The sequence below is a fragment of the Triticum dicoccoides genome, chromosome 2B (assembly GCF_002162155.2).
Source record: "Triticum dicoccoides isolate Atlit2015 ecotype Zavitan chromosome 2B, WEW_v2.0, whole genome shotgun sequence".
Taxonomy (NCBI): domain Eukaryota; kingdom Viridiplantae; phylum Streptophyta; class Magnoliopsida; order Poales; family Poaceae; genus Triticum; species Triticum dicoccoides.
The window spans coordinates 329,800,389-329,814,690 of NC_041383.1; the positions used below are offsets into that span (position 1 = coordinate 329,800,389).

Below are 14,302 nucleotides of genomic sequence, written 5' to 3' on the forward strand. Positions count from 1 at the left end.
TTCCTCAAAGACCACGTCGTCGAGGTCGTCTTCCTTGAGGGCCAGCTCCTTCATCAGCTCCTCCAACTTGCCCTTCCCCTTTGACCCCGAAGCCGACGACGCCATGAGTTGTCAAAAGCAGATCGATCTCCCAAAGGCGGGGACCGATGGGAGATAGAACCCTCACCCCCCACGAGAGGAGACTGAAACCAGGCCGGGGGAGTAGTCAAAGACTACCCCGGTAATGACCGGAGGACAGAAACTCGATCCCGTAGAGGAGGAGGAAAGCCGATCTCAATGATCGCCGGCGGCGTCGAGAGGAAAGATAACCCTAGCGAGAGGGAAAGACTTTCACTTAATTCAGTAGATGTAAAGTCAGGGAGTTTGGCTCATGAATTGAATCTGCTTTCCTGGGAACACCCTTTGGTAGAGAACTACAGATTATAGCTTTTGGGCCTAGAAGTTGGAAGTTAAAGTCCAACCAAACACAACCTTAGTTGGGCTTCTAAAATGAGTTGGCAGCGAAGGATTCGAACCCGCGACCCCTTGCTTACTAGCGCTACGCTCTAACCATAAGGCCATCCACACGCTCTTGCAAACTTTCTTTGCTTGCCTTTTTTATTTCATTCTTGAGTACGGTTTAGTTCTTTTCTTGTTTTTCCTTTTTTTTCTCATCCTCTTTTATTTTCTTTAATGTGTGGTTTTTTAAAAATTCGTAATTCTTTTGACTGAATCGATGAACTTTGTTTTCAATTTCAATGAACTTTTTTAAAATCGATGATTTTTTTCCAAATTCGATGAACTTTTCTAAGTTTTGATGAAGTTTTTTTAAAAATCGATGAACTTTTTTCAAATCTGCTGAACTTTTTTCAAAATCGATGAACTTTTTCTAATTATGATGAACTGTTCTCAAATTCGATGAACTTTTTCTAACTAAGATGAACTTTTCTCAAATTCAGTGAACTATTTTCAGATTCAATGAACCTTTTTCAATTAAGATAAACTATTCTCAAAATCAATGAACTTTTTTCAGGTTTGTGAACTTTTCTTCCTAAATGAAGAAATAGCGGTGCGACCTTCTTATAATGCATTTGCATCTGTTTAATCACAAACATGCAGTAGCTTGTGTGGCTGGTGGCATAGTTATGTTAACTCGATGTGGTGAGTTCGAAACCTGTAGAGGGCAGTATTTTTTGCGAGATTTTTATGCATTCACTGGTCTGCGCGTCTCATGGGCCGGCCCAGCACGGGGCACTGCAGGCGTGAATGGGCGCGTGCAGTGCCGTATAGGAGCTCCCCAGCAGCCCTCACAAAGAAAAGAAACAAGTAATTTTTTTAAAGAAAGCGAAAGAAGGTACGCCGATCCGAACCCCATCGCGACGAGGTTCGCCGCGACGTCCCCCCTCTCTTCTCTTGGCTAAATCTCCCGCCGCCGGTGTAGCTCGGTCGCTCCATCGTCGGAGGCGCGAGAGGAAGGGGGAAAGATGAAGACGACTAAGGGAGGGAAAGTGATGAATCCCACCGACGCCTTTCGCAAGGAGCAGCGCAGGAAGGAGCTTAAGCGGGTGAGTCTCCAACCCTAGGGGGGTTATCTGAGCAGTATTTTTTGCGAGATTTTTATGCATTCGCTGGTCTGCACGTCTCGTGGGCCGGCCCAACACGGGGTGCCGCAGGCGTGAACGGGCGTCTGCAGCGCCGTATAGGAGCTCCCTAGCGGGAGCTCCTATTGGACGCTCGTTGCGTCCAACGGCGCGCTGACGCACATGTGTCGCCCTGACTGGGCCGGCCCAAGTTAGCGTACAACACAACACCTAAAAAATGAGAGACTTCGTGAGAATCGAACCGAGGACCAGTCGTCAAAGAAGTACTATTACCAGTTGACCTACCACACATTGTTAACTATAGTGCTGCGCGAACTTCTTAAGACCGAATACCAGCGCGGATACAATTTAAAAAAAAATTAGAACAATTTTTTTTGTAAAAGGAGAATGTTTCTGAAACGCGAACACTTAGTCAAACATTTTTAAACAACGGGAACTTTTAATAATGATTTTTTTAGAAACACGTTTTTTTTAAAACTCTCAAAAAAATTGAAAATGCGAACTTTTTTCAAAATTCAACAGAAAATTGTAACACAAACAATTTTTGAACTTCTGGAACAAAATTTGAAAACACGAACATTTTTTTCAAAACTGGAGCATTTCTTTGTAATTCCGAACAAAAAATTGAAAACGAACATTTTTTGAGAAACTGGAATTTTTTTGAAACTCCGAATAAAATTTGATAATAAAAACATTTTTAAATTTTCTGAACAAATATTGAAACTGGAACAATTTCTGAAACACTCGAAAAGTACTTCAAATTTTGAGAAAATTAACAATTTCTAGAAACAGGAACATTTTTTGAAACACGAACACTTTATGTAACCATGAACAATTTTTGAGAATGCGAACAATGTTTGAAAAACGAACAATTTCCGAAATAATGAACGAATTTTGTAAGCAAGAAAATTTTCTGAAAATTCCTGAATATTTTTTAAACACAAACATTTATAAAAAAATTTAAATAAATAGACCACGAGAACATTTTTTGAAATTAGAAACAAAAAATTGAAAATTCAAACAAAATTTGAAAACACGATTTTTTTTGCAAATTTTGAACTTTTTTAAAAGCATGAACATTTCCCCAAAAATGCGAACATTTTTTGAAAAGTAAAATAAACTTGAAAAACAAAAAAGAAAAAAAGAAAAAAAGAAAAGAGAAATGAAACAGAAATAGAAAAGGAAAGGAAAATAAAAAACCGTTTCGGGAACCTTCTAGAAGGTTCTCAAAACCAGAAAAAACCAGCTGGGAACCTTCTAGAGGTTCCCAAAACCGGGAGCGTTGGAACGGTTAAACGGGCTGGCCTGTTGGGTCGCTGCTCGGTCGCTCGCCCTGTGCGAAGCCCCAGCAGTTTGACGCAGCGAGCGGCATATAGGATTTTCCCTCCCTAGCAGCCCTTACAAAGAAAAGAAACAAGTAAATTTTTTTTTTTTTAAAGAAAGCGAAAGAAGGTACGCCGACCCGAACCCCATCGCGACGAGGTTCGCCGCGACGTCCCCCCTCTCTTCTCTTGGCTAAATCTCCCGCCGCCGGTGTACCTCGGTCGCTCCGTCGCCGGAGGCGCGAGAGGAAGGGGGAAAGATGAAGACGACTAAGGGAGGGAAAGTCATGAATCCCACCGACGCCTTCCGCAAGGAGCAGCGCAGGAAGGAGCTTAAGCGGGTGAGTCTCCAACCCTAGGGTTTCTGCCCTACGGCTTGCGCTCTTGTGGGGGGTTATCTGAACAAGCCTCGTACGCTGCGATAGCGATACTAGTTCGATTCGTTAGATTTGTTGTTTCGTGGGGCGGGTTAGGGCTATATGAAGGTGGAAATTCAGCAATGACTTCGTAGCTTTCTGATCGTTTTAACATGAGATCCTCTTGTGCTCATTACGGTCGATTGAGATGCTATCACGTACTCCCCCTGTCCCATAATATAAGAGCGTTTTTTACATTAGTGTAGTGTAAAAAACGCTCCTATATTATGTGTCGGAGAGAGTAGTAAACTAGTCGTTGTTTTGGTTCAATTGGATAATGCATTGTGGCATTCTTGCATGTAACAAGCATATTTACATTTGACATCACTAAGATACGAGGTATTTCGCTTGAAGAGCTTGTATGCAGCAGATAGACCAATCATACACTTGTACCACTATGCCACGTGGAATGGATAGTCATAATTGGGCAGCATACCCGTAATTTTAATTGTGAACAGTCTTGACCGAAAGCTGCAGCTTGTTCTGCTTTGTGATGTAAAATTGCCTGGTTGTCTGTTGTTTTGGCTGGATTTAGGCAATCTCTGGTAGAATAGGGTGGTAGCTTGATTTTGTTGCTCAGTTGGATGTACTTTTTTGCTATGCCACTTGCCACCCAACAAAGGTTAATAGCAATGCTATCGCCTAGCAGCTTAGTTATACTTCTTTGTTATGCCACTCCAGTTTTCTATGGTATTTTTATCTGATGGGGCACTTCAGGAGCAATCTAGTTTGTCAAAGTAACCAAAGCCAGTTGCTGCAATTGTTCTGTGCTGTATTCTTGCATCTTCAGATGTCACTTTTTTTTTGGCGCACATCATTTTGACCTGGAAATGTATCCCTCGTCATGTATCCTGATACAGATGCACCAACACTGTAAGGCGGCAATAGTGGTCATTACAGAGTGTTACACACTACGTTATGTCCACTTATTAGTTTGTGGGTAGTTTTGTCTTTTTAACCCCAGTTTCATATCAGACTGATGTTAAAGATTTTTTACACTTGTAATTCGTTTAATCTGTTACCAAGTAGTTTAATCCATCTTTATTTCTCTCAAACTTTATCATTTTCTTTGCTCCGCAGAACAAAAAAGAAAGAAAGAAGGTACGGGAGGTTGGTATTTTGAAAAAAGACCCAGATGCTATAAAGGATCAGATTGAGAAGTTGGAAAAGATGAGTAAGTATATTGCATTGTATTTCGAGGCTAATTCAGACCTTTAGGTCAATGTCTTAGAAACAGACCATTTCAAAAACCTATCTTTTATGCAGAATCAGATGATTATTTACTTGCCCTACCAGCTTTGTTTGTAAGAGGCCTAACATTCTCAGTTTTATGTGTCTTGAATCGTCGCTTGTGATGATCATGTCATCTGACATATAGAAGAAGAGTCCGACCATGAGCGGAAATATGATAAAAAAGCGCAGGATCATGACCACTTGCTGAAAAGCAAACCACAGTCACCACGAAGGCGAAGTACTCAAACTAGGCACAAGGGACGGCCATAGAGAGAGCGACGAAGATGCCAGGCTATGCTATCAGGAACATAATACCTAGGTGGTGGCTGCATGTAAACCTCCTCACGCAACTCATCGTTAAGAAAGATATTCTTGACATCAAGCTGAGACATAGACAAGTGACGAACAAATGCCATATGAAGAACTGTGCGAACAACGGTCACATGGGCCATAGGAGCAATGTCTCATTGTAATCATGGCCACGCTCCTGCTGAAAGCCTCGTGCCATAAGACGAGCTTTGTAGCGCTCAAGAGAACCATCAGAGCGAGTCTTAATCTTGTAGACCCACTTACAATTGATGGGACAAACACACGGAGGAAGGTAAACAAGATCCCGCGTTCCGGTGCGCTCAAGTGCGGCAATCTCCTCTACCTCGCATGCTGCCATTCAGGATGATCTACATCACGATAAGAGGCCAGCTCAAGATCAACACTGCTAGAAAAACCATAGCGGTCAATGGCGAGGTGAGGACGAGCACGAAAGCCATAAGTAGGCTATAAGACGGGGAAGATGGCACACCAAAAGTAGATGGCTCATCAGTAGATTCATCCACAACACGTGGACGATGCGTATAATAGTGAGGAGAAGAGGGAAGAATACGAGGAGGAACCACTGGGATAGACTCAGGTGATGGAGGCGGGGAAGCCACCGGGGATGAAAGTGCAGAATCATGTGACAAGTGAGGTGTGGAAACCATAGGAGCTGGCGGCGTCGGATATGCAATAGTCGGATGAGCAGGGGCAGTGGGATGGTGGACAAGGGATCAACAAGAGTGACAACTATGTCAGAAAAAATTGAGGAAAGAGATATCCTCCACGGAAAAGGTCGAGGGACGCATGCAGAAGGGACGAGACTCATCAAAAGTCACGTCCCGAGGAATGTGCATCCGACGATTGATAGGAACCCAATAGCGTGAGCACCTGGACAAGAGAATTGGGCAAGATTAGCCACACCATTATGAGCGTGAGCACCTGGACAAGAGAACTGGGCAAGATTACCCTGCACATCAAGGAATCAACACATTATAGTATCGATGATCTCGTTTCGAAGCGAAGGAAGTTGGACCCCATAAATTTGAATGAAGTAGATCAAACGGACGCTTAGATACTGACTGACTAGTATGATGATAAGGTAACCAAATATGTTTACTAAGTCTACAACCTTGACACTCGAAAGAGACATCTAGATAGACCGTAGAAGACCTCAACGAACTAAAGACGACGTACGAGAGTCACAAAGACCCAGATGATGACGCCACTACTGAAAGGAGCCGGTAGCTGAGGCGACGGAAGTAGAGAGATTGGTGACGGTGGTGGCAGCGGAAGGAACTAGCTACCTTCCAAAGTCCTTGAGGGTCACGACGGCGAGGGCCAGCCCCGACCAGAGCATGCATGCACTGATCTTGAACAAAACAAGAGTCAACCAAGAATGGCACGACAACTAGTGTCAGTAAGCTGACCAGCTGAAAACAGGTTCATGGTTAGCGGCGGCGGATGACCCGACAACAGTGGACGGCGCGGATCAGCATGTGAAGGACCGCCAACAGCGGTTGAGGAATCATGCGTGGGGAGAGAGGGGAGGCAGCGACGGCTAGTCGAGAACAGGATGGCGGTGGCGCGAGATTGGATCAGAGGCACAAGTTGTGGGGGCGAAAAAATTACCTAGGCTCTAATACCATGTGTTAGGAAAATGCAACTTGTATTTCCTGGGGGCCAAGGGCAAGTATATATATATATATCTATATCTATATATTTTTATGGTAAATATGCAGAAAGCTTCTAATACTACTGGGAAACTGTAAGTGCTACATGAAAACATATTAATTAAGTTCAAATGTGAAGTATGTCAATCACAATGTGCTGACATGCATATTTTTCCTTATCAAGTCATACTGTCCATAACCACTCAAAAATTAACGCAAGAAGTTTTACTTGGGACTGACATGCGTAGACTTGATTCCTCCAGGAAAAAAAGAAATGCATGACTTGATGAGGTGGCATGGTTTGCATGCATAGATTAACGCAGAAAAGTAAATTCCGGGTACATGCATGACTTGCAGATGTCACACAACTTCAATCTAACGGTTATCAACAATTGAGGTGATGTGGAAGCATGCACGTGCAGAGAAATCTAGTAGTGGGGCAGCTAATTAGATATAGAAGATTTGCTTGCTTATAAAAGCGTTGTTGTCTGTTTGAATTTATTTGTTTGCGAGGAGGAAATGTATGTTAATTATTTTGGCAAGCCTGTATTTCTGAGTGATTAATTACTATTTCGTTGATGCAGAGGCCGATGGTGCTCTGGATAAGGCTAGGAAACATAAGAAAAGACAGCTTGAGGATACTTATAATCTTGTTGTGAAGAAAAGGAAGGTATTCTGATTCTGCAGATGCGTTGGACTTTCTTTTGGAAGTCTCGAATGTTTTCACTACCATTACTGCAATTTTAATATCTTTTTAGTCCATCAAACATACAAGATTTTAACTGTTCCTTCAATTTTCTCTCACCATGTTACGGAGAAGTATTGGGGGCAGCACTATAGCCGCAGGCCCAAACCTGCAGCACAGTCCCTAACCACAATACAAACAGTTGGGCCTTAGGCAGGCACATGGCTAATCCTTGGCAGCCAAGAGGTCCCAAGTTTATCCCTAGGAAATATCTCTATTAGGAAGTTGTCTTTACTTTCCAAACAGTTCAGATTTGGTTTGTTTTCCAAGTTACGTGGTCTCTCTGATCTATATAAAGGGAGGATAGTTTGCATTAGGATTATCAATAAATAAACAGAGAAAAATTGCCCCAAACTGAGAGTTCAGAGCCTCCAGCGTCATGGCAGGGGACGAGCCCCTACGTGCGCCTAAGGTGAACCTCACTATTCCCTTTGGTCAGATCCCTGTTCCCACCTCCAACTCTATGCACGCAACATCAACTAGCGGCTGCTAGGGTATCCATCAACCTTCTGGAGAAGGGGAGAATCCAGCAAGGCACACAACAAAGATGAAGATGAGATTGGCAACACAATTACTGCTGCTGCTGCACTGGCTGCACCGTTCGCCTACCGGGAGGAATGGCGTGCTGCTCCAAAGTTCCACAGGCTGGAATTCCCTACCTATAACAGTGAGGGCGACTTGTTGCCTTGGTTGAACCATGTCGAGCGATTCTTCACGGGCCACCAGACTAAGGACAAGGAAGAGGTGTGGATGGCCTCCTAACCGATGATACTGCACTATGGTAGAGTCGGCTGGAGATGATGCCTGGCGAATCACCATGGCCAAAGTTTGTCAAATACCTGAATCTTAGTTTTGGGCCGACGATCAGGACTGGTCGACTAGTGGAAATTAAACACTTGAAACAAACAGGCTCATGACTACAAAAAGCAATTCTGGACAAAAAAGCGCTTGGTGGACGAGCGCCCACATCTGTTCCTTAACTCTATATCAGCCCCTTTTCCAAATCAAATAGAAGCCCACATGCCCACTCTTCTATCCCCCTCTACCCTACAGGTACAGGTGGCCTCGGTATCTCGATTTGCAAGATGGATACCTACAAAGCTGCTAATTCTGATTAGAAAAAAAAATCAAGCGTTATAGTATAATTTTGAGTACTCTAAAAAGGTAAGACGGGAGCTGGCGGAGATATCTGATACTTATAGTTAACTCATTCATCTTGATGTTCCCATTGACACCTAATTGATAACAAAGCTGAATGCCTTTTTTCGGTCCAATTCCATCCATTTTTGTTGAGGCAATTCTGACTTGTTCATCGGGAAGTGATCTAGCCCCCGAGATCTAACTAAGACAACTCCTAGTTACCAACATGATACAATGCAAGTCACAAGCTTGACACAACGAGAATGGACTCTTGACTTTAGGTGCGAGAGTCTCTCGGAGGGGCAACAGGTTGAGTTGTTCATTGCTGGGCTCCGCCCATCCGTACTAATGTGGACTTGCAGTACCCATTGAACCTTGAGGTTGCCATGAGCTTAGCATTAGCGTTGTTTTTCAGAGGACACATCCACACCACCTAGGCATGACGTTGTCTTCCAAACCAACCAAGTCAACAGTGATGGTGCCTGTTGCCCCACCAAACAGCCTGCTGCTGTCGCAGGCGGACATGCTCACCTGCTAGGCAATTCAAGAAACTCACCCCAACATAGATGGCCGACCGGCGCGCTAAAGGGTTGTACTTTAACTGTGATGAGAAGTACGTCCGTGTCCACCGGTGCCCAACTCTTTTGGGTCGAGGTGCCTGATGGGGAAGACAACGACGATGTTGATGCTGACACAACTGAGAAAGTGTTTGCCCTGGCAGCATCCTACCATCTTGGAGCGTGCACTTATGGTTATATGCACCGGCAAGGCCATGCAGCTATACGCCCAAGTTGCGAGAGGCCGTCTCAGGGGTCTAGTCGACTCAGGATCCACACACAATTTTCTAGCCGAGGAGGCAGCCAGCCGCATGGGGATTTGCCTTGAATAGCGCCCAGGGTCCAAGTAACAATGGCTAATGGGAACAAGGTTTCGAGCGCCGGATGCATGGCGGCCTCTTGCTAGATGTTCTTGGCAAGCTGTTTGTCAATGACTGTCATGCCATTCCCTTGGATGATTTTGAGATGGTACTTGGGGGCTGTTTGGATCGACGCCCTGAAATGCCCGTCCAAAATATTGGCGTTGACCATGCATAGCGAACGTGTTTGGATCGCTTCCAAATAATTGGTGCGCCCTGGCCTGCCCTGCCGCGCTAGTTCAATCCAGCGCCAATTTGTTGGCGAGACGCGGGCGGCGGAATCGGCCGCCAATAAATTGGCGCGCCCGCGGTTGGCGAGGCGAACCCTGGCGCAATCCAAACAGCCTCTTGGCGTCCAATGATTGCGCACATGGGGCCATACTTTGGGACTTTGAGCACTCGATCATGTCGTTCTGGAAGAAAGATCACCAGGTCATTTGGCACGACACCAACATGTTCGGAGGGCCACTGCAGGTCCATGCATGTGCCACCGACGACCACATGGCCGTACTTCTGGAAGGGTTCAAGGCACTATTTGATAAGCCGTGTGGCTTACCACCGGTGAGCATGTACGACCACCGCATTCGGCTCCCGCGGACAAGGTTTCGAGTGCCGAAGCATGCCGGGCCTCTTGCTGGATGTCCTTGGTGAGTTGTTTGTCAATGACTGTCATGCCATTCCCTTGGATGGTTTTGACTTGGTACCTGGCGTCCAATGATTGCACACACTGGGCCCATACTTTGGGACTTTGAGTACTCGATCATGTCGTTCTGAAGAAAGATCACCAGGTCATTTGGCACGACATCAACATGTTCGGAGGGCCACTGCAGGTCCATGCATGTGCCACCGATGACCACACGACCATACTTCTGGAAGGGTTCAAGGCACTATTTGATAAGCCGTGTGGCTTACCACCGGTGCACATGTGCGACCACTGCATTCGGCTCCTGCCAGGAACATCCCCTATTGCAGTTCGCCCATACCGTTACCCTCGGCTCCAGAAGGATGAGATCGAATGCCAATGTGAGGAACTGAGGATATGCTCCAGCAAGGTATCATCTGGGAAAGTAGCTCTGAATTTTCTTCCCCGATGATTCTTGTCAAGAAACAGGATGGCACATGGCGGTTTTGGGTGGACTACCGCCAACTTATTGATGGTACGGTCAAGGATAAAAATCGGATTCTGGTTGTCGATGAGCTCCTGGATGAGCTCAATGGCGCTTGTTTCTTCACTAAGCTTGATCTCCGCAGTGGGTATCATCAGGTCCGCATGACCGCCTTCCGCACGCATCACGGCCATGACGAGTTCTTGCTGATGCCTTTTGCGCCCCCCACTAACGCACCAGCACTTTCCAAGCTTTGATGAATGCTGTTCTTTGCTGTCTTGCTTCTCCTCTAGCAGCATCAGCTATTTCTCAAGTGCTTCTTTGATGAGAGCAAGGTGGCCTATGCCATATCATCTCAGCAGACGGCGTCGCCATGGACCCGGCCAAGGCGAAAGCGGCGGAGGCATGACCAGAACCACGAAGTGTCCGCACCCTTCGTGGGTGGGCTTGCTTGTTTTATAGCAAGTTCATCCAGGACTACGGCGTGCTCTCAGCTCCACTCACCAAACTCGTCAACAAAGAAGGCTTTGTGTGGTCCTCGGAGGCCGACACAGCCTTTTGCATGCTCAAGCAAGCCCTCGCAGCAGCACCTGCCTTGCAGCTACCGGACTTTGACTCTCTGTTCTTGGTGGACTATGATGCATCTGGCACGGGCTTTGGAGCCGTGCTGCACCGTAGGGCAGACCCCTACTTTCTTCAGCAGGGCGGTGGCACCATGCCATGCCAAGCTAGCAGTTTATGAGCGTGAGCTGATTGGACTGATGAAAGCTGTTGACATTGGAAGCCGTACTTGTGGGGCCGGAGCTTCAAAATAAGAACGGACCACAATAGCCCGAAGTACTTGCTTGAACAGCGCCTCTCCACCATTCCACGACATCTATGGGTAAGCAAGCTGCTGGGATATGTGGAGTATTGACCAGGCCATCAAATTACAATGGCAGATGCTCTCTCCAGGTGCCACGAGGAGGAGCTAGGGGCTGTTTTTGCTCTCTTGCGCCTCGCCACCATTCCACGACATCAATGGGTAAGGAAGCTGCTGGGATATGGCTGTCAAATTACAGTCGCAGATGCTCTCTCCAGGCAACACGAGGAGGAGCTAGGGGCTGTCTTTGCTCTCTTGTGTCCTCAGTTTCAACTTTTTGATGACTTGCGTCAGGAAATTGATACTAGTGCAGACCTCACAGCGCTATGTGACTCCATTGAAGCAGGGATGGTTGCAGGGCCTTGGAGCGTCACCGACGGCCTCATTCTCCATAAAGGACGGTTCTACGTCACCCCGACCTCACTTTGCCTCCCTGCAATCTTGCAGATGCCCAATTTTTACATCCCTCACATGCCAGCGGTGGAGTTTGTGTGGTGTTGTGTCGTGTGCCAGAGCAACTAGGCTGAGCATCTTCATCCTGGTGGCCTGTCCAACCCCTTCCGGTCCCTCAGCATGTTTCGAGACACATTTCCATGGACTTGTGGAGGGTCTGCCGAAGGTAGGTGTGGGTGGTAAGTCATTCATCTTGACTGTTGTCGACCGTTTCTCGAAATATAGCCACTTCACTGCTTTGGGACATCCATACTCAGCTAGCTCTGTCGCCAAGCTCTTCTTCGATAACATAGTCCGTCTACATGGATTTCTGATGTCCATTGTCAGCGACCTTGACCCAGTATTTACCAGCAATGTTTGGACCGAACTTTTCCGTCTCGCTGGTGTCAAACTACAACTGTGTTCTGCATTTCACCCCCAAATTGACAGACAAACAGAAGTGGTAAACCGCATCATTGGCATGTACTTGCGATGTTAGTGGGCGATAGTCCTAAACCGTGCCTTCGCTGGCTTCCTTGGGCTGAGTTCTGCTGCAACTCATCTTTTCAGTCCGCCCTGAATGCTACTCCGTTTGAGGTGGTGTATAGGGCGTCCGCCCCCTATGCTCAAGTCTTATGACCCAGGCCTCGCAAAAGTAGCAGCTGTGGACCATGCCCTCTCAGACCGTGATGAGTTCCTTGCTGACATAAGTGATCGCCTTCTCCAAGCTCAGAATACCGTGGCAGAGTGGTTCCAACTCCGGCCGCTGTAGTTTTCTCACGTCTGTTCAAGGTAGTCCTTGAAGTATTGGTGCTGTGGCAGGGCGCTGACTCGACAACTACTTCATGGCTGCCCCTGGAAGACTTCAAGCATCGCTATCCAGATTTCCAGCTCGAGGATGAGCTGTTTCTCCAGGCGTGCGGAAGTGTTACGGAGAGGTATTGGGGGCAGCACTATAGTCGCAGGCCCAAACCTGCAGCACAGTCTGAAACCACAATACAAGCAGTTGGGCCTTAGGCAGGCACATGACTAATCCTGGGCAGCAAAAGGAGTCCAGGTTTATCACTAGGAAATATATCTATATTAGGAAGTTCTCTTTACTTTCCCAACGGTTAAGACTTGGTTTGCTTTCCAGGTTATGTGACCTCTCTGATCTATATAGAGGGAGGATAGTTTGTATTAGGGTTATCAATCAAGAAACAGAGAAAATTGCCCCGAACAGAGTTCAGAGTCTCCAGTGTCACGGCAAGGGACGAGCCTCTACGTGTGCCTAAGGGCGAACCTTGCTATTCCCTCCGATCAGATCCCAATTTCTACCTCCAACTCCACGCACACAACAGGCTAGGGACCATTTTGGGCAGCACATTAGGTTTTGTTTGCTATCTATGGTTCCATATTATTTTTTCCTTTTCCCCGATCTTTTGTTAGTATTTTTAAAGTTTATCTGGAACTCTTTTTAAGAGCAAATGCAAGTGGCCGCCCAATGAGTTAAGAAGAAAGGAAAAGAAAACTGTTATGATTTCATCAAGATTCAGGAACATGATATTTGGAGGATTTCTGTTAAATGTCCCATGCTGTTAGTGAACTATGATAGTGTATTCTGATGTGTTCACAAGGAACATTTGGTTTTGATAACAGGGGAAAGTTAGAACTAAAAGGGATCATTCCTTTTACAGAATCATCTGTATCGACACTGTTATGCAATCTAACTGAAGACTGTTATTATCTTATTCATGAGTTATATACCCCTCACATTATGGCACAGTATGAGTGATTTTTAATGTGTTGGTACTTGGTAAACCTATTTGGACTTTGTATTAATCTTCTAATTTCTGTACAACTTCTTGACGGGATATGCTATAACTAGTTTTTTTGGGCGCATGGTACCTCATTGCCTTTTCATATCTATGCCAGGAATATGAAGAAAAGATGAAAGAAAAGGGTGAGCAACCAGTTATGTTCAGGTGAGAATTTTTTCATTTGTTATACGTTTATTTCATTAAATTTACATGCAATTGTTTTTGTTTATTAAATTTGTATTTCATTTCCAACCAGCCATCTTGGACCACCAAAGAGACGGCCTGCAGCAGATGAAGACGACAGAGCTAAAAACCCTATGCCTGAGGTATGGTATTTACAGTTCTTCGGACGCCGTTGATATATGTTACAGCATGTTCAGAACAGATACTAACTAGGTTTGTACTGCAGGATTCTGTTTACTATCACCCAACCTTGAACCCATCTGGGGCACCACCACCTGGCAAACCTCCTATGTACAAATCATCGATAGGTCAGCATAACTTGTAGGATATTTTCTTAATATTTTTTTACAGTTTGCTGGAACGTTCTTGCTCACTTTTGTTTCTTGATTGACAACAGGACCAAGGATTCCACTGCCTTCCTCAGTTGGTGCTGGGGCTTCATCTTCCATGACAGAATCTGAAGAAGCAGGTCCTTCCACCATGCCCCCTCCTCCACCGCCCCCTCCACTGCCAGCCTCTTCAGAACCTTCAGATCTATCTGTCCCTTCTTTACCTTTACCCCCACCACCGCCCCCACCCCCACCTA

The 14,302-nt window shown here is 45.8% G+C and overlaps 1 protein-coding gene across 1 annotated transcript in view; it reads left to right on the plus strand.

Moving 5' to 3' along the window:
- Positions 1 to 3,012: 3,012 nt before the first annotated feature.
- LOC119363629 (protein EARLY FLOWERING 5-like) overlaps positions 3,013 to 14,302 on the plus strand; it is a 16,603-nt gene continuing 5,313 nt past the window's right edge. The window contains exons 1-7 of the mRNA XM_037629005.1: positions 3,013 to 3,243; positions 4,399 to 4,492; positions 7,118 to 7,203; positions 13,649 to 13,698; positions 13,790 to 13,859; positions 13,943 to 14,024; positions 14,114 to 14,292. Coding sequence (XP_037484902.1) covers positions 3,163 to 3,243; positions 4,399 to 4,492; positions 7,118 to 7,203; positions 13,649 to 13,698; positions 13,790 to 13,859; positions 13,943 to 14,024; positions 14,114 to 14,292 — 642 coding nt within the window. The 5' untranslated portion in view covers positions 3,013 to 3,162. The remainder of the gene's footprint in view (positions 3,244 to 4,398; positions 4,493 to 7,117; positions 7,204 to 13,648; positions 13,699 to 13,789; positions 13,860 to 13,942; positions 14,025 to 14,113; positions 14,293 to 14,302) is intronic.